At 41.3% G+C, this 19,854-nt stretch overlaps 1 protein-coding gene across 3 annotated transcripts; it reads left to right on the plus strand.

The window, feature by feature from the left end:
- The first annotated feature begins 9,179 nt into the window (after positions 1 to 9,179).
- ZSCAN9 (zinc finger and SCAN domain containing 9) lies at positions 9,180 to 18,206 on the plus strand. Of its 3 annotated transcripts, XR_007517674.1 has the most exons (6): positions 9,180 to 9,284; positions 11,018 to 11,509; positions 11,696 to 11,843; positions 14,155 to 14,250; positions 15,403 to 16,069; positions 18,133 to 18,206. XR_007517674.1 is itself a non-coding variant. In XM_049886270.1 (5 exons), exons 2-5 carry the CDS (start codon positions 11,093 to 11,095, stop codon positions 16,014 to 16,016), a joined length of 1,275 nt encoding a protein of 424 aa, XP_049742227.1. In that variant the 5' UTR covers positions 9,180 to 10,590; positions 11,018 to 11,092; the 3' UTR covers positions 16,017 to 18,117. The 3 variants fall into 3 exon arrangements, 2 of the variants coding, with proteins under 2 accessions (XP_049742227.1, XP_049742217.1); XM_049886270.1 differs by lacking the exon at positions 18,133 to 18,206 and having other exon boundaries at positions 9,180 to 10,590; positions 15,403 to 18,117; XM_049886260.1 differs by lacking the exon at positions 18,133 to 18,206 and having other exon boundaries at positions 15,403 to 18,117.
- Positions 18,207 to 19,854: the final 1,648 nt, after the last annotated feature.

The following is a 19,854-nucleotide window of genomic DNA, read 5'->3' on the forward strand; positions in this document are numbered from 1 at the left end:
GTCATTAGTAAGGAGGTAGTGAGCCGGCCATTGTGCCATTCCACAGGTGCGCATGACCTTGGGGGGAAAAAATGTTTCCTAAATGTTAATTTAGCAACTTGTTTTGTCTGTGTGGGAGTTCCGGACAGGCGCACACGGGGTTAATGCGCTTGGCTGCAAACAGAAGGGAAAAGTTGGAGTTTCGAATCCACCCAGAGGCCGTTGGGCAGGAAGGCTTGACAAGCTACTTTGGAAAAATCAGCCACTGTAAACCCTGTGGAGCACAGTTCTACTCTGACACACATGGGGTTGCCGTGTGTCGGGATCCACTCCTGTCAACTGGCTGACTTTATTTTTGTCCGCCCTCCACGCCTGACAACGACAGCTGATTTTTTTCTTTTTCAATCTGAGCTGATTTCCACGGTTTCGCCCAGACAAGTTTTTATTCTTTCAGTGGCTATTTACTGTTCCTGAGTCTCGGCTTTAGGAAACTGATATCCAGATGCTTAAGCTGCAGGCATTAGGGAGTCTTTGGAGAGCACGAGGGCAGTTGTTCCCTCCATTTAACCCGGTCTAGAAAAACAAAAAAACCAAACCCACTGCTGTCAAGTCGACTCCGACTCATAGCGACCCGGTCTAGGGGCCAACGGAAATCCTGGTGGCCTAGTGGTTGAGAGCTATGGCTGCTAGCCAAAAGGTTGGCAGTTTGAGTCCGCCAGGCGCTCCTTGAGAGCTCTGTGAGGCAGTTCTACTTTGTCCTATAGGATCTCTGTGAGTCGGGATCGGCTCCAGGCAACGGTTTTTTTTTTTTTTTTTTTCTTTAAGGGGCCAACACGCAGGTAGCGTGGCCAGCGGTTTCCGTGTTGGGTTTAGGCTCCAGCCACACCACAGCTTTGGAAACCCTGGTGGTATACTGGCTAGGTGCTGCAGCTGCTAACCAAAATGTCAGCAATTTGAATCCGCCAGGCGCTCCTTGGAAACCCTATGGGGCAGTTCTACTCCGTCCTATTAGGGTCAATGTGAGTCGGAATCCACGGAACGGGTTTGGTATTTAAGGGGTCAACGAGACCAGGCAGAAGGCGTTCCATCCCTCTATCCCCTTGTCGTTCACCCTCCCCTCCCCCCGCCCCTTCCCCCTCGATTAAGGAACCCCCCTGGAGATGAGCTTTCTTTTGACTCCTGGAGGGCGCGGCGCTAGGGCCACGGGGACTTGCGCTCTCCAATTCTCTTCCCGCTGCGAGTTTTTCAGGCTCTTCTAGGCTGGAGTTGGAGGTGGGGTAGGTGGTGAAGAAGGAACACAGGGAAGACTGACTAGCTTGAATTGTCGCGGCTAACTGGGCAGCCTTGTCTCGGAGGTGGGAAGTGAGCCGGGAAGTGCGCCCAGGAGCAAAGAAAGCGCGCCAGGCCGGAGCCGGCGGAAGGATTACCAGGTAAAATCGAGGGCACCTGGTTAAATTTGAATTTCAGATAAATAACCAATAATTTTTTAGCATAAAAACCTGGCAAACCTAGTTGGTGAGAGGATTCAGGGCAAGGCGGGTGGCAGAGAGAGCTTGCACCTGAGAGGACTCCGAGGCCAGTGGGTGTCTCGATCCCTGGAAATGAGAGACCACGTAACTACCATTCGGCTCCGTAGGAGTTCTTAAACGCCATAAGGGCTGTGTCCATTTCTGAGTTCTCCAGGGCTCTGTCTAGTTTGGACGGCAGGGAGGAAACAAACGCCGTTGCAGTGGACTCATGGCGACCCCTTGTGACAGTAGAACTGTTCCCGTAGGGTTTTCTCGACTGCAATCTTCAGAAACAAATCGTCAGACCTTTTCCCGTAGCGCCGCTGGGTGGGTTCAAACCGCCAACCTTTAGGTTAGTAGCCCAGAGCAAAGTATTTGCGCCACTTGGGGACCTCGGGAACACCGAAAAGAGGCATTAAATGGTGACTTGAGAATTTCTTCGCTTTGGAATATTACTGCTTTGTACTTCTTGGAGAGCACTGGTGGCACAGTGGTTAAGAGCCCCCTGCTAACCAAAAGGTCAGCAGTTGGAATCCACCAGACGCTCCTTGAAAGAAATCTTTTGCGGCAGTTCTACTCTCCTCGGAGCTAAATATATCCTTTCACCAGAAAAGAGTTTTTCTCAGAAGAGGGGAGAAATTGTCTGCTCCAAGTCACCTTACCAGTGAGGTAAATGCAAAACTAGATTCAAAGGTCCTGTCAAGATTTGAATCCAGATCACTAGATTCCAAGTCCCAAATGCTAACCACTACACAATAGAGCAACTGGCTTGTAGCTTCTGACGTGGTTTCTAGGTGAAATAAATTGGTAAGGTCGTTAAGTTTCTGTTGCAAACAGAAGCCCATATGCTTTCTGCAACCAAGCTGTATGGTAGCATCAGCTTATGAGAATCTCAGATCTGGGTTCGGCCAAGTCCTGCGAACTGGGGCTTAGGCTTCAGGTTCCGATTTTGGTGGAGAAAAGGCAACGCACCAAATAAAGTGGGATTCGACTGTAAAGCTACTGTCACACACTTCCAGTGGGAGAGTAAATTGCCTTTCTGGAGGACAAACTGATGCATCATTTGCCAAGCTTGAAAAGTAGATATTAGACTTCATATACAGACTCGCACATACAGAGTCCACTGATTTTTGAAAAAGGTGCCAAGGTGATTCAGTTAGTCAGCAACTGTACAGTGTCCATGTGCAAAAATAATAAAATAATAACCTTCATCTTTACCTCACACCATGTATAAAAATTAACTCAAAATAGCTCTTAGACCTAAATGTAAAACCTAAGGCTTTAAAATTCCTGAAAGAAAACTTAACAGAAAATCTTTGTGACTTTGAGTTAGGTAAATATTTCTTAAATAGGACAGAGAAAAATAAACCATGAAAAAAAAATTGAGAAAATGGACTTTATCTAAATTAAAAACTTTTGTTCTTTGAAAGACACTGTTAAAATGAAAGGGCAAGCTTCAAGCTGACAGAGATATTTGCAAAACACATGCCTGATAAAAGGCTTATATCCAGCATATGTAAAGGATTCTTGCAACTCAGCAATGAGAAAACAATTCTATTATCCCCCCTAAAAAAAAAAAAATTTGGTAAAAGAATTTGAACCTACAACGTCAACAAAGAAAATATACAGATGATAAATAGCACATGATGGCAAATAAGCACATCATTAGTCATTAGGGAAATTCAAATTAAAACACAATAAGATACCACTATAAGTAAAACACCACTAATTTTAATCTATTAGAATGGCTAAAATAAAAAATTTAAAACTCGAAAATACTAAGTGCTCACAAGGATGTATAGCAATTGGCACTCTTATACATTGCCAGTGGGAATACAAAATAGTACAGCCACTTGGAAAAACAGTTTGGCAGTTTCTTATAAAGTGAAACATACACTTTTTGACACAATAATCCTACCACTAGCTATTTACTCAAGAGAAATGAAAATATATGGCCACCTGTACATGAATGTTTATAGCAGTTTTATTCATGGTCACCAAAAACTGGGAACAACCCAAATGTTCATCAGTGGGTGAATGGATAAAGAAATTGTACATTCATACAATGGAATATTACTCAGCAATATAAAGAACAAACTATTAATACACACAACAACATGAATGAATCTCAAAAGAAGTATGTTAAGTGAAAGAAACCTGAAACCAGGCCCAAAGGCTTATACTATATGATTCCATTTGGGAAAGGGCAAAATCAAGTCAGTTGTTGTCAGGGTCTGGGAATGAAGGCTGGCTACAAAGGAGCCAAGGGGATACTGAGAGGTGATGGAAATGTTCTGTATCTTGATTGTAGTGGTCCTAATAAGACTGTGTGTTCTTAAAATTCATGCGCTGTACACATTTTTATGTGAACGTTGCTGTATGCAAAGTATACTTCAATAAACGTGACTTTTTAAAAAGTGGATATTATTACTCAGCAATTCCACTTCTAAAACTCTATCCTATAAAAATACTTGCATAAGTTCATCAAGATATTTGCCAAAGAATGTTCAAGATGGCAGTCCTTGGAAAGAGGGTCCAATAGAGGGTTGGCTAAGCAAATTATGCTGCAGCAACTTAATCGTACTACCACATAACCATCACAAAGAATAAAATAGGTAGGTACAAACTGAAATAAAAAGCATGCTACAGACGGTAATGTATAGCAGTTTCTATTTTTGTAACTGTCATTCTAGAAGTACACATACAATTATATACTCCATTTTAAGTAGTTTGGAAGAATACATACCATAATTCAAAGGCAGCAATTCTTCTTCTGTGTTCCTTATTCATTGTCCAGCTTTCACATGCATATGAGGCGATTGAAAACACCATGGCTTCGGTCAGGTGCACCTTAGTCCTCAAAGTGACATATTTGCTTTTTAACACTTTGAAGAGGTCTTTTGCAGCAGATTTGCCCAATGCAATGTGTTATTTGATTTCTTGACTGCTGCTTCCATGGGCATTGATTGTGGATCCAAGTAAAACAAAATCCTTAACAACTTCAATCTTTTCTCAGTTTATCATGATGTTGCTTATTTGTCCAGTTGTGAGGATTTTTGTTTTCTTTATGTTGTGATGTAATCCACACTAAGGCTATAGTTTTTGATCTTCATCAGTGTTTCAACTACTCTTCATTTTCAGCAAGCAAGGTGCAGGTTGTTAATGAGTCTTCCTCCAATCCTGATGCCACATCTTCCTCATATAGTCCAGCTTCTCTGATCATTTGCTCAGCATACAGATTGAATAAGTATGATGGAAAGATGCAACCCTGATGCACACCTTTCCTGACTTTAAACCACACAGCAGCCCCTTGTTCTTTTCCAAACGACTGCCTCTTAATCTATGTACAGGTTCCTCATGAGCACAATTAGTGTTCTGGAATTCCCATTCTTCACAATGTTATCCATAATTTGTTATGATCCACACAGTTGAATGCCCTTGCATAGTCAATAAAACACAGGTATACATCTTTCTGGTATTCACTGCTTTCAGCCAAGATCCATCTAACATCAGCAATGATATCCCTGGTTCCATATCCTCTTCTAAATCTGGGTTGAATTTCTGGAAGTTCCCTGTCAATGCACTGCTGTAACCGTATTTGAAAGATGTTCAGCAAAATTTTATTGCATATGATTTTGTTCAGTGATTTCCACATTCTGTTGGATCACCTTTCTTTGGAATAGGTATAAATATGGATCTCTTCCAGTCAGTTGGCCAGGTAGCTGTCTTCCAAATTTCTTGGCATAGATGAGTCAGTGCTTCCAGCACTGCATCTGTTTGTTGAAACATCTCAGTTGATATTCCATCAATTCCTGGAGCCTTGTTTTTTCCCAGTATTTTCAGTGCAGCTTGGACTTCCTCCTTCAGTACTATAGGTTCTTGACCATATGCTACCTCCCGTAATGACTGAACACTGAACAATTCTGTTTGGTCCAGTGACTGTGTATTCCTTCCATTTTCTTTTGATGCTTCCTGCATCATTTAATATTTTCCCCTGAGAGTCCTTCAACATTGCAACTTGAGGCTTGAATTTTTTCTTCAGTTCTTTCAGCTTGAGAAATGCTGAGGGTCTTTTTCCCTTTTGGTTTTCTACCTCCAGGTCTTTGCACGTATCATGATAATACTTTGTCTTCTTGAGCTGCCCTTCGAAACCTTCTGTTCAGCTCTTCTATGTCATCATTTCTTCCTTTTGCTTTAGCTACTATATACTCAAAAGCAACTTTCAGAGTCTCTTCTGACATCCATTTTGGTCTTTTCTTTCTTTTTAATGGCTTTTTGCTTTCTTCATGTATGATGGCCTTGATGTCATTCCACAACTTGTCTGATCTTCAGTCATTAGTGTTCAGTGCATCAAATCTATTCTTGAGATGGTCTCCAAATTCAGGTGGGATATACTCAAGGTCATACTTTGGCTCTCTGGACTTGTTCTAATTTTCTTCAACTTCAGCTTGTATCAGAGCAGTTGATGGTCTGTTCTGCAGTCAGCCCCTGGCCATGTTCTGACTGATGATATTGAGCTTTTCCATCATCTCTTTCCACAGATGTAGTCTATTTGATTCCTGTGTTTTCCACCTAGTGAGGTCCATGTGTATAGTTGATGTTTATGTTGTTGAAAAAAGGTATTTGCAATGAATAAGTCATTGATCTAGCAAAATTCTATCATGCAGTTTCTGGCATCGTTTCTATCACCAAGGCCATATTTTCCAACTACCAACCCTTCTTCTTTGTTTCTAACTTTCACATTCCAATCACTAGTAATTATAAATGCATCTTGATTGCATGTTTGATCAATCTGAGGCTGCAGCAGTTAGTAAAAATTTTCAGTTTCTTCACCTTTGGCCTTAGTAGCTGGTATGTAAATTTGAATAAGAGTTGTATTAACTGGTCTTCCTTGTAGGTATATGAATATCATCCTATCACTGACAACATTGTACTTCAAGATAGATCTTAAAATGCTCTTTTTGATGATGAATGCAACACCATTTCTTTTCAATTTGTCATTCCCGGCATAGTAAACTATGTGATTGTCTGATTCAAAATGGCCAATACCAGTCCATTTCAGCTCACTGATGCCTAGGATATCACTGTTTATACGTTCCATTTCATTTTGGATAATTTCCAATTTTCCTTGATTCATACGTCATGCATTCCACATTCCTATTATTAATGGATGTTTGCAGCTGATTCTTCTCATTTTGAGTTGTGCCACATCAGCAGATGAAGGTCCCTAAAGCTTGACTCCATCCACATCATTAAGGTTGACTCCACTTTTAGGAGGCAGCTCTTCACTAGTTGTATTTTGAGTGCCTTCTGACCTGAGGGGCTTATCTTCTGGCACTATATCAGACAATGTTCTGCTGCTATTCATAAGATTTTCACTGGCAAGTTTTTTTCAGAATTAGAACACCAGGTTCTTCTCCCTCATCTGTCTTAGTCTGGAAGCTCAGCTGAAACCTGTCCACCATGGGTGACCCTGCTGGTGTTTGAATACCAGTGGCATAGCTTCCAGCATCACAGCAACATGCAAGCCACCACAGTACGACAAACTGACACATAGTAGGCAGGAAAACCCAATCCAAATCCAAATGTCTGTTGCCTTGAATAAAAGTTCTGTTCACTCCATCATGGAGAGAGCACAATGTAATCAATTTGCCATCAGGTGGCAGGCTGTTCCCACTGGGATATTATACCATAGCCCTATGGTGCACAGTGTTGGTTGAGAGTCTTAAAAATTGGACTCTCAACAGTAGTGGTGTCTAGATTAGCCATAATGAAAGAAAGTCTTCTTTTTTTTTTTTCCATTTCTTTCTTCTCTCTTTTTTAGCCAATGCCATATGCTCAAAAGCATCTTGAGCAAAGTCGAGATGGTTGAAAAAAGAGTTGCTGACATCTATAGAGCAAATAGTTTTGCCCACTTGCTTATTGAAACCTTCTCACACAGGGTGTTGGTGATGATTCATATGGGACACAAATATTTTTACACTTGGCACACATTCTAAGAGGCCTATTCACATACTAATTTACCTAATCTCTTTACCAAACCTCCAAATCTTTTTTTTTTTTTTTTTAAGCTTAAGACATAACCTACAGCAGAGCCAGTATCCCAATGTGTCTGCTTCTAGATTCAGGTAACCCAGCATTTCTTCTTTTTCCTCAGCAGAGTGGCCTTTTCAATATTTTCAATACCCAGTGCCGTCGAGTCGATTACATATTTTCATAGGGCTTACCAATTCTAAGTCAAAATAATTCCTTCTGTTTCAGGACACTCATTAAGATACTGCTACAGGGAAATCTTTCCCCAAACAGCTGGGGACCAGTCTTCCTCAGAGAGCTTTAACACAGGAAGTTGAATGTGCAGCTCACATGATCCTAGGGTGGAGCTTACCTGAATCCAATAGTTAAAATGTTTGACCTATTAAGAAGCACACATAAACCAGTTAGAGAGCCTAACCAATTGCCAATGAGCCATTTGAGGTTTCATACAAATATGAAAGCTGTACTTATTTGTCACAGATAGGCATCCAAAATGGAAGAGGATAACATATTTAACAGTCTATCATATCCCGATGGAAGTTGAGTATCTACTCCCATTATATAGTTCATTCATAAAGTTTGTACTCCCAATATATAGTTTGTTAATAAAGTTTGCAAATGAGGCATTATATGGTAAGTTGGAGAAAATCATTAGGATTTTGAGCAAATTTTCTTCATGTTGGTGCTCTTAATGATGACACGCTTATTGGATATTTGGAAGAAGTTGAAGTGAATGTGAAGCTTGAGTTTATTCAATGCCCTTAGGTGGCTACATTGAGGAAATCAAGCAAAGAAATTCTACAAAGCTACATTTTTTACGTTAAAGGGCATTTTGGAACCTCATTGGCACACAAGATACTTTCTTACCTCTGTGATAAAATAAATAAATTAAAAACAGGAAACAAAACCTAGTTTAATCTGTGCAATGCCACCATTCTGGTTGACCTAATAAAATTGGTCAATGACTAACGGTACTTATAATTATGCTCTTTTGTACCAATAAATTTAATTGGTTTTGTATTATTACTAAAAATCAAGATAACTTTTGTAGGAAAAAAAAGAAAAGGAATAAAACACATGTCTATCAGTATCTAGGGACCTGGGTAAATAAATTGTGCATGTGACACTGAATGAATTAGACCTATATGACAGATAAAGATGTCTAAGATATATGAAGTGAAAACATTAACTATATGGAGAGGAAAAGCTAAGTGTAAAATAGCTAATGCCATTTAATGTTTGTGTGTGTGAGAGAAAGAGAGGGAGGGAGATTGAGAAATGATACAAATTCGAAACTAACAGTGAACAGCGGCTACCTTGGGGAAATGGACTAAGGTGGGACAGGACGGGGTTTCACATTTTACTTCATTAATTTTGACATTTTCTGAGGTTTTTTAAAATCATTAAAAAAAATCATGTATTAATTCTCATATACTTTAAAAAAAAAAAAAAATCGACATTTTCCATAGCTACCAGTCAATTCTTCATCAGTGTTTTCAGTATAAAACCTGTAAGGGACACACCCTGGTATAAAATTCTGGTGCTGTAATTCCCCAGGAAACTTAAGCGTTGGTTCCCAAGTGAGAGAGGCGCAGGAAGCAGGAAACCAAGACCCGCAGTCCTAGACGGCCCGGAAGTGCCTGCGCTCGGTCGGCGGGCGAGGGTGGGCTGGCGTCTTCCCGGCCCGGCCATTGTTTCCGCTGCTGCGCTCGTTCCAGCCTCGGGCCTAGAGCGCCCCCTCCCTCTTCGCCCTTTCCGGGTCTCGTGAGTCGGCCCCTAGAACCCGAAGGGTGGGAAAGGGCTGTGGAGGTTGAACCTCAGCCCGGGGGAAGTCGGAGCAGGGGAGGCGCAGGGGTCTGTGTCCGGCGGCCCCGGGAACCCCTGGAACCAACCCGTCTTCCCGGGGCTGTGGGGACGTTGTGAGGGCTGCGAGGCAGGAGGGTCACCACGGTGAAAAACGACAACAGGATTAGAACTGATGGGAGGAAACGACTGTAGTCTAAGGAAATATTCTCGGGGGAGAAGAAGTTAAGGACAAATTAAACAAACAAACAAAAAAAAACGTTTTGCAGCCCGCATCGTGGAGGGCCAGTATACCCTCTCACCATTTGGTTGCAAAAGCAGATAAGGGGCGTTTGAACAGACTGGTTTTCAGGTGCAGAACGTGACACTCCCTGATTCCGTTTCCTTTAGGTCAATGAGTCTGAAATCTTAGAGTGCATACAGATCATTGGGGAACCTGTTAAAGATGCATATTTGGGGGCCCGCTTCCCCCCAATTCAGTAGCAATAGATGTCGGCCACACGGCTTGTCAAGCAGGAATTCAACATCTGATCTGTGTGTACTGACATTTTGGAGACACTCAGGCCTCCTGGGTCTCAGGCACTGCCTGAATTTATGTGGAAGACATCTTTCTTGGTTTCTGTGGTTTATTATTGCCCCAACAAAGAATTTGACCATGGACAACCCACTTAACTTCTCCTAGTCTCTATTTCTTATCTTGCAAAATAGTGGTTTCTACTAAAACCTCAGAGGGCGATTGTGAGGTTTAAATGTGGTCTTGTATCTGAAAGCATTTTGTAGACTATTGTACAGTGCTGACTGGTTCTCTTAGGAAGCAGCTGGGTGGTGTGGAAAGCTCACAGGACTTGGAATCTACCAAAGTTTTTCTTCTTGTAAATTTAGTGAAAGCAATACCAATCTTAAATGGTTGCTTTGAAAATTAAAAACTCAAGTAAAGACTTTAATAAATGTTAGTTCATTCATTTAGTCAAGGTTGAAACTAACAGTGAACAGTGGCTACCTTGGGGAAATGGACTGAGACAGGATGGGGTTTCACATTTTACTTCATTAATTTTGACATCTGAGATTTTTTAAAATCCTGTATTAATTCTTGTATACTTCAAATAGAATTATTTGTAATTCTATTTGTTCCTTCTCTTAATTTGACTTTCCTACAGCATTCTGAGTGATCTGTATGGTCCCTGATTTATGGGCCATTTCCCCCATGAACTCTGTAAGGTATTATTACTATTTCTTTTTCACACAGAGAAACTGAGATTAAAAGAAGGTAAGAAACTGGTACAAGGTCACACAATTAGTACATGTTGGAACTGGGATCAAACCCAGGTATCTTGAAAGCCATTATGACCTTATATTTTCCATTTTTCCCATCCTTAGTCACAAAACAGACAAACAAACAAAAAAACCCCACAGAAAAACCGTTGCTATAGAGTCGATTCCAATTCATAGTGACCCTATAGGACAGAATACAACTGTCCCATATGGCTTCCAAGGCAGTCTTCTTTACAGATGCAGATGGCTGGAGGGTTCAAACCACCAGCTTCCTGTTAACAGCCAAGCACCTAACCACTGCGCACCACTAGGGCTCCTTATTTCCAGTGAAGAGCTTTAAGGATTATGACAGTTGCTTGTATTATATTTTTATCGTCAGCTTTTGCCATTTTTCTATTTTAACAATGATTTTTATTCCTTAGGGAGGGAGTCTCCAAGGCTGTTTCTTGAAGCATAGCTCCAGTTGGAGGGTACCTTGTAAGCTATTCAAGATCAAGATGAATACAGACTTGAAGGAGGTTTTATCCTTGGATATTCAAGCTCCTGAGGTGTGGGAAGCACTTCTGAAAGACAAAGTGGAGGCAGAAAGCCTCCAAAGACAGGAATCCAGTCTGAAACGCAGTAATCCACTGGCAAGAGAAATCTTCCGAAGGCGCTTTAGGCACCTCTGCTACCAGGAGACACCTGGGCCGCGGGAGGCTCTTATCCGACTCCGAGAACTTTGCTGCCTGTGGTTGAGGCCACATGTGAGCACAAAGGAGCAGATTTTGGAACTGCTGGTGCTGGAGCAGTTCCTGACTATCCTGCCTGAGGAGCTGCAGAGCTGGGTGAGGGAACATTGTCCAGAGAGTGGGGAAGAGGCTGTGAGTCTGCTGGAGGATCTGGAGAGAGAGCTTGATGAACCACAACATAAGGTAGGAAGGGAAATTTGTTAGGGAAAAATGTGTATGTGGGTCATCAAGGACCTTGTAGCCTCTGCTTTATATCTCCTTGACTTTGATAATTAAATAAGACCTTGGTTCCAACTTCCTTCTTTCTGGGACATGTTTTCTTCGGATAGTTATCTCTTCAGAAGTCAAATCTTATCTACTTGTCCCCAGATGGTAGCCCACAGACACGGACAAGAATTCCTCTTTAAAGAGAGAGTACCTCAAGAAGAGCAGACGTCACTGAGCCTTCAATCCCAGCCCAAGAAGCCCCAGCTCTCATGTGACCCTGCTCAGGAGCCCCACCCTATTGGAGAGACAGGTGAGGGACAGGATTTATCTGATGTCGAACAAAAACAAACAAACCTGGAGATGCAGAAACAAGAGCAGAAGACTTTTTAGCAGGTAGGAGTTGGGACGGATTACCCAGTAACCAGGGTACACATGGGCTTACTTGTGCTTACTTACTAATCTGTAGTGCACGGTTTCACCTGTTTTTCTTTGATGTGGTGAAACCCATGTCAAACTGTGCACTACAGTTTAGTAAGAGTAAGCACAAGTAAGCCCATGCGTACCTTGCTTACTGATTAATCCAGCCCTGGGTAGCAGCAGTGTGCAGTGCTTCTGAGTGCCAGTGTGCTCTGTGCTTGTATTCGTCCCCCTCCCCCACTTGCACTTCTCTCCCTGTGTACCGTCCTGGATGTCTCCTGGCACACGGTGCATTAGAAAAGCTTTCGGGAATCACTGAGTCCAGCTTTAGAGAATGGGCTTTGAAGTTTGACAGACATAGGTTCAAATCATGGCTTCACCTTGTGGAAACTGCTTGTCCTTGAACAGGTTACTTAACCACTTGACCTCAGTTCCCTCATCTTCAAAATGGAGTTGATAATAGTGGGTACTTTGGAAGTATGTACTCGGCACTCGGGGCAGAATCAGCTACCTTCCCATTCTAGCTCTCCCTGCAGGAATTGGCTCCAGTTTCTGCTTGATTTCCCATTTATAACATCGCAGCCTCTTATGACCTTTTGTTAACCTCTGACAATCAACATTCAGCAGAGTTCTGGTGTTTTCAATTTCACATTATCCCTGTATGTACCAAAACCCCACCTTCCCTGGCCTCTCTGCCTCCAGCCTCTATTTCTCTCATCTGCTCTAGCAATCATAAAATTATCATGGATTTCTGCCACTTAGAACACATCTCTTAATTTAAATTAAAATATAGTTGTTGAGTAAATCCTGTACACAGTACAAACTTTTCTCTTGTTCCTGCAACCTCATCATATTAAAATTATGGTTTCATTTTACTCTTTTATGAGCATATTTCCAGTCTATCCTTTGTTTCTTCCTTTTTCCCCTCCTCATGAACCTGGACTTTTCGTTTTCCAGCCACTTCCTTTCTTCCATCTTCCAAACTGCCTCTAAAACCCTGCTTGTAATCCCCTCCTTCAGGAAGCACATCTGAGTAAGTTCATCCACCCGCGTCCATCCATCCATTTAGTCATTCATAATCGTTCAACAGATATTTATTAAGCATTGTCTCGGTTATCTAGTGCTGCTATAACAGATACCACAATGAATGGCTTTAACAAAGAGGAATTTATTTCCTCACAGTAAAGTAGGCTACAAGTCCAAATTCAAGGTGTCAGCTCCAGGGGAAGGCTTTCTCTCTCTGTCGGCTCTGGAAGAAGGTCCTTGTCCTCAATCTTCCCATGGCCAAGGAGCTTCTCAGGCACAGGGACCCCGGGTCCAAAGGACACGCTCAGCTCCTGAGGCTGCTTGCTTCCCTTTCCTTTTATCTCTTGAGAGATAGAAGGTGGTATAGGCCTCACCCCACGGAAACTGCCTTTACATTGGATCAGGGGTGTTACAATCCCACCCTAATCCACTTTAACATAAAATAATAATCACAAAATGGAGGACAAACACAGAAATACTGGGAATCATGGCCTAACCAACTTCATAACACACATTTTTGGGGGGACATAATTCAATCCACAACAAGCATCTACTGTGGCTACAGGAAGGTATCAAGGGGGCATGTACAGATTCAGGAGTTCTCCGTGTAGGACTATGACTGAAGGTGTGTGTGTGAAAATTCAGGAAAAGCCAGTATTGGGAGCAAGTAAACTTTTGAGATTGCAAAGACTAAATTCCGATTCTAACTCTTGAACTTTCTAGCCAAGCAGCATTTAAAAAGTAACTTTATTTTACTGAGTTTCAGCTTCTTTTAAATTTGTCCTGATTGTAAAAATCCAAATAATATACAAGTTTATATAGTAAAAGTCAAAGTTCTCCAAATTTGACTTCTCCGGAGCAGTTTGCTGTGTATCTTTCCAGATTTTTTCCCATATATAGAGAGTCTGTCTAGCTATATATCTATCTTCTTTTTTCCCCCCAGTTCTTTAAAGAGGTGGGATAATAACATCAAGGGGTTTTGTGGTGAGTCAGTTTGATAATATGCATGAAAGTGCTTTGTAAACCATGGAAGGCTCTATAAATGGTAGTTATTAATAGGTGGAAAATGACTTAGTTTTTCTTTTCTACCTGGTTCCCTTGTACATTACATATACAAATATGAAGCTTGGGGAAAAGGGCAGTACTGATTCCACTCACGACCCATCTCTGCTCTGCAGACAAATTTCTATTTTCCAAGCCTGTTGTGATCTCCCAGCTGAAAGAAGAAGAACTGTGGTCTAACAACAGAGGAGGCCTAAGAGATACCTATCCAGGTGCGTGAGGGATGATACAATTAGATGTGGAAGAAGAACCAGGTGTTTTGGTCAAAAGAGGGTGTTGGGGGTTGTTTTCCTTGCAGTTTTCTGGGTTGCAAGGTGAAATCACAGCTGGGGATCCTGAGGCATCCTAAGGATACTAGAGCAACCTGCTTTCAAGTGTTCAGACAGTCTGGGTTTGTTTCTCTCATTTCTCACCTTCAACTCCTTCAAGCAAAGAAGGTCTGAGAAGGTTGACTGGACACTGTCCAATACGGAACAGTCCTGAGGGGCCACCTTTGCCTCAGGTGCCAGTCCCTGGGCTGATCATTTGAGGCCATGGTAGTAGGATTGGTTTCAATCCTTTCCGTTTTATTCATTCACCCAGCAAATAACTGTGAGCAACTAGTATATGCTAGGCACAATTCTCAGGGAATAAAACAGAAAGATCTCTGCTCTCATGGAGATTAGATTGTAGCAAGGGGAGACGCATAATAAACATAAAAAAGATATTACTGGTATATTAGAAGGTAAAAATATAGCAGGATAAGGGAGATTTAGAGTGCTATGATAGGGCAAGCAGACTATGGTATTAAATAGGGTTAAGATAAGTATCATTGAGAAGGTAAGAGTTGAGCAAAGACTTTGAGCTTTGCTGTCATTTGAGGTGAGAGATTTTCAGGACAAGGAAAATGCCAGAGAAAAGTTCCTGTGATGGGCACAAATCCAAGAAGGTTGTAGATTTGAAAGTCATAATGTACTCCTTAAAACACCTAGAAGAGTAGAAGCTTAATACTGGCTCCGTAAAGGAGTGAATGAACACATGAGATCACTTTCCTTGGAGGCTGTGTACCTCAAAAGGGCGAAGGAGCTCCAAGTGAAAACTCCAGAGAAGTCACCCTGACACTGACCCTTCCTTCCCCATGAGAAAGTATGAAAAGATCTCTCCAGGACCAGTCTATATGGGGATGGACTGAGCAACATTTTGCCAAAGAGGGCAAACTTCCCTCCTTACCTAGAGGAAGGTTTTACCACACTGATGCTTTGTTTCTAACCTTTTTCCTGTTTTATGATGTCAGGCTGTAAGCATTTTCTATTTCTGTGAATGTAATGACCCTCCCTTAGGTTTAGGGAACAACTGATGTTTACCTAGTCTTTTTTTGGTTTTAGATGGAGTGACCAAGACTGAGGACAGAGAGTTGGTGCTAAGAAAAGACTATTCTAAGATAGTGGGACCACATGGGAAAATTTTTCATGGACAGAACTGGGTATCATACCAGGGTCCCCAACATGGAGAAGTTGGTAAACATAAGAGTCAAATAGAGAGGAAATGGGAAAACACTTTGGGAGAGGGAAAACACAAATGTGATGAATGTGGAAAGAGCTTTGCTCAGAGCTCAGGTCTTGTTCGACATCAAAGAATTCACACTGGAGAAAGACCCTATGAATGTAATGTGTGTGGGAAAACCTTCAGTAGGAGTTCTGGTCTTTTTAATCATCGGGGAATCCACAATATACAAAAACGGTACCACTGTAAGGAGTGTGGGAAAGCCTTCAGTCAGAGTGCAGGCCTTATCCAGCATCAGAGAATCCACAAAGGAGAGAAGCCATATCGCTGTAGCCAGTGTGATAAGAGCTATAGTCGGCGTTCATTCCTCATTGAGCATCAGAGGAGCCACACAGGGGAGCGACCTCATCAGTGCAATGAATGTGGGAAAAGCTTTAATCGTCACTGCAACCTCATTCGTCATCAGAAGATCCACACATTGGCTGAGCTTGTCTAGCTCTTGCCATATGCAGATTTTTCCAGATTACACACCAAGTTGTGCGGGGCAGGGTAAGAACTAGAAAATGTCTCTTTCTTCCTGTCTCCACTAAATGTGTTTTGGAACATATCTAGTGAGTGGCTGGGGGACATCCCAGGAAGAAGATTTGGGTTTTTGAGGCTGCTGCTTTCCTTTTCTTCTTTCCCTGCTCTTACTATCACTGCCCTGTTATTTAATCTCTTTGAGATGGCTGCCAAACCCTCTTAGTAATGTAATAAACAGTGCTGCTATAGCCAACATGCCTGAAAAATCTGTGTCTATGTGTAATTTCTAAAGAGCACATAGAGCTCTGCCAATATTTTATAATAACTGAGTCTTTGGTGTGATCCGTGACCAATGCCTACATTGTAAACGCCTTTTCCATTTTCCCGCTTCCCTGTGATGCATACATGTCTCTCCCTTGGCATAGTGACCAGCATTGGCTTGATGCTTTGCTTTGTGCTGAGTGATTCCATTTACTTAACCTCAGTGGATCTCACCGTAATGGAAATGAATATTATCATCCCATTTTACAGATGAAGAATCTAAGATTCAGGAAGACTCCCTTAGTGCCTTTCCATCACATCTTCAGCATCCAGATAAGATACCATAAATCTCCTGAATTTTATCCTTCTCCTTCTTGGCCTAGTTCTGGAGAAAATTTATTTCCCCCCTGTATAGATTCTTGGGAAAATTTCCTACAGTTTCAACAATGTGTAATGTTTTAGCACAAGCTCAGAGAAGAGTTACGTAGCTTCGCATTTTCTGTCCCCAAAGGAGGCTCTTTTCCAGTGAAATTTCTTCATGAGGAGAAATTTCTTCTACCTGGAACTAAAGCACACTTGAGATTTATGTACAGTCCTTAAAATTTCCCATGTCCCAAAGGCCCTCTTTTCTTCTCCCTTTCTCTCCTCTTATGATTTTCCTCACTAAAGCTGCAGCCCAATTTCTTCCCTTTAACGTGTTTGACTTGTGTAGAGATTTCTCAAGAGATGGAAGTAAAGGCAGGGAAGTCCTGCGGTTTCCTAGGGATGACCCTATGCATACACAGTTTGGGCTTTGCATTGTTTTTCAGTAACTCCTAAATATTTGTTTGAACTGGGGATTATACACTTTAACTCATTTATGGGAAATTTCAAACAAACAAAAAGACAGCTAAGAGCCCTCCTGGGGTCAGAACAAACCTCAAGGACTTTCCTAAAAAACTACATCTGTAAAAGGGTTTGAAGTTAATTGGATTACATTGTGGATCTATTCATGCCTTAAGTTATCATCAAAAACAATAGATTTATCAGCCACCAATTAGTGGAACCTACCAGCTGGCTGTAAAACCAACAGAGATAGTTTAACAGAAATCAGGGAAAGAGACAGTCAAAGAGAGCCTTGCCAAAGCCAATGTTACCTTGTGATGACTGTGTGCAGGTTGCCGTGCCTCTATGAGGCTTTGCTGGGCTCAGCTGTGCTGGTTCCCAAGATACCACTTAGATTCAGATCTCCACTGGTATTTCTTATTCAGGGAAGCAGACTAGAGGATCAGCATTATTTGGTCAGTTTGTTCCCAGAATTATTTGAGCACAAACACAAGGAGGCTAATGGAAACACATCATGCCTCTGCAATGTCTGTTTCAGAACTAGCACACTATCACTTTTGCTTACTTTCTATTGGCCAAAGTAGGTCACAAAGCCAAGCTCAAAGTCAGTGAAGCAGGAATGTATCTACTTTTATAAGAGACAGGTCCCTATTGCTGATGGGCAGAAATGGAGGTGGGAAGGGGAGGATCAGGAGAGGGAGGATGAACAACAACCAAAAAAGTGCAGAAGTAGCAATATTAATCTCTGACAAAATAGACATTGAAGCAAAATCCACCACAAAGAATAAGGAAGGATACTATATAATGATTAAAGGGTAAATACCCTGGTGGCATAGTGGTTAAGAGCTATGGCTGCTAACCAAAAAGGTGGGCAGTTTGAATCCACCAGGCGCTCCTTGGAAACCCTATGGGGCCATTCTACTCTGTCCTATAAGGTTGCTATGATTTGGAATGGACTCTACAGCAACAGGTTTTGTTTTGTTCTTTTTCTTTTTTAAATACAGGTGGACATAACCATAATATATACACAGCCAATGTCAGGACTCCAAAATACATAAAACAAACTCTGACAGCATTGAAAAGAGAAATAGCTCCACAGTAATAGTAGCAGATGTCAACACACGCATTTTGGTGAAAGACAGAACATCTAGAAAGAAACTCAATAAAGATACAGAAGATCTAAATGCCACAATCAGTCAACTTGACCTTACAGACATATACAGAACACTCCACCCAACAGCAGCAAAGTATACATTCTTTTCCAATGCACATGGAACATTCTTCAGAATAGACCACATTGTAGGTGACAAAGCAAGCCTTAACAGAATCCAAAACGTTGAAATACTACAAAGGATCTTTTCTGACCATAATGCCATAAAAGTAGAAATCAATAACAGAAAAAAATCAAATACATGAAAACCGAACCACACCTTGCTCAATAACTGCTGGGTTATAGAAAATATCAAGGACAGGATAAAGAAATTTGTAGAATCAAGTGACAATGAAAACACCTGTTACCAGAACCTTTGGGACACAGCAAAAGCAGCGCTTAGAGGTCAATTTATATCAATAAATGCACATATCCAAGAAGAAGAGAGGGCCAGAATCAGAACATTAACCCTACAACTTGAACAAATAAAAAGAGAGCAGCAAAGGAAGCCCTCAGGCACCAGAAGAAAGGAAATAATAAAGGTTAGAGCAGCAATAAAAAATAGAAAAACAATTGAAAGAGTCAACAAGGCCAAAAGTTGGTTCTTTGAAAAGATCAACAAAAGCGACAAACCACTGGCTAAACTGACAAAAGAAAAATAGGAGAGGAAGCAAACAATCTGAATAAGAAATGAGATGGGCAATATCACAACAGACCCAACTGAAACAAAAAGGACCATAACAAAATACTAGAAAAATTGTACTCCAACAAACTTGAAAACCTAGAGGAAATGGATAAATCTCTAGAAACACGCTACCTACCTAAACTAACACAAACAGAGGTAGAAAAACTAAATACACCCATAACAAAAGAAGATTGAAGAAGTAAAAAAAAAAAAACTCCAAACAACAACAACAACAAAAAACCCTGGCCCTGACGGCTTCACTGGACAATAATACCAAACTTTTAGAGAAGAGTTAACACCACTACTACTAAAGGTATTCCAGAGCATAAAAAAGGAAGGAATACTCCCAAACTCATTCTAGGAAGCCAGCATAACCCTGATACAAAAGCCAGGTAAAGACATCACAATAAAAGAAAATTACAGGCCAATATCCCTCATGAACATAGACACAAAAATCCCCAACAAAATTCTAGACAATCAAATTCAACAGCATATCGAAAAAATAATTCATCATGACCAAGTGGGATTCATACCAGGTATGCAGGAATGGTTCAACATCAGAAAATCAATCAAGGTAATGCATCACATAAATAAAACAAAAGAACTACATAATCTTATCAATTGATGCAGAAAAGGCATTTGACAAAGTCCAACACCCATTCCTGATAAAAACTCTCGGCAAATAGGAATAGAAGGAAAATTCCTTGACAACGTAAAGAGCATTTATGCAAAGCCAACAGCCAACATCATCCTAAATGGAGAGAGACTTGAGAATGGGAACCAGAGAAGGATGCCCTTTATCACCACTCATACTCAACATTGTGCTAGAGGTCCTAGCCAAAGCAGTAAGGCAAGAAAAAGACATAAAGGGCATCCAGATTGGTAAGGAAG

This window comes from Elephas maximus, chromosome 1 (genome assembly GCF_024166365.1).
Source record: "Elephas maximus indicus isolate mEleMax1 chromosome 1, mEleMax1 primary haplotype, whole genome shotgun sequence".
Classification (NCBI taxonomy): Eukaryota; Metazoa; Chordata; class Mammalia; order Proboscidea; family Elephantidae; genus Elephas; species Elephas maximus.

What these genes read in the sequence shown, in the direction of transcription:
- ZSCAN9 (XM_049886270.1), top strand. Translation starts at nt 11,093, where the DNA reads ATGAATACAGACTTGAAGGAGGTTTTATCCTTGGATATTCAAGCTCCT. An exon ending in TTGATGAACCACAACATAAG is followed by an intron (nt 11,510 to 11,695) that starts GTAGGAAGGGAA and finishes ACTTGTCCCCAG; the next exon opens with ATGGTAGCCCACAGACACGG. An exon ending in CCTAAGAGATACCTATCCAG is followed by an intron (nt 14,251 to 15,402) that starts GTGCGTGAGGGA and finishes TTTTGGTTTTAG; the next exon opens with ATGGAGTGACCAAGACTGAG.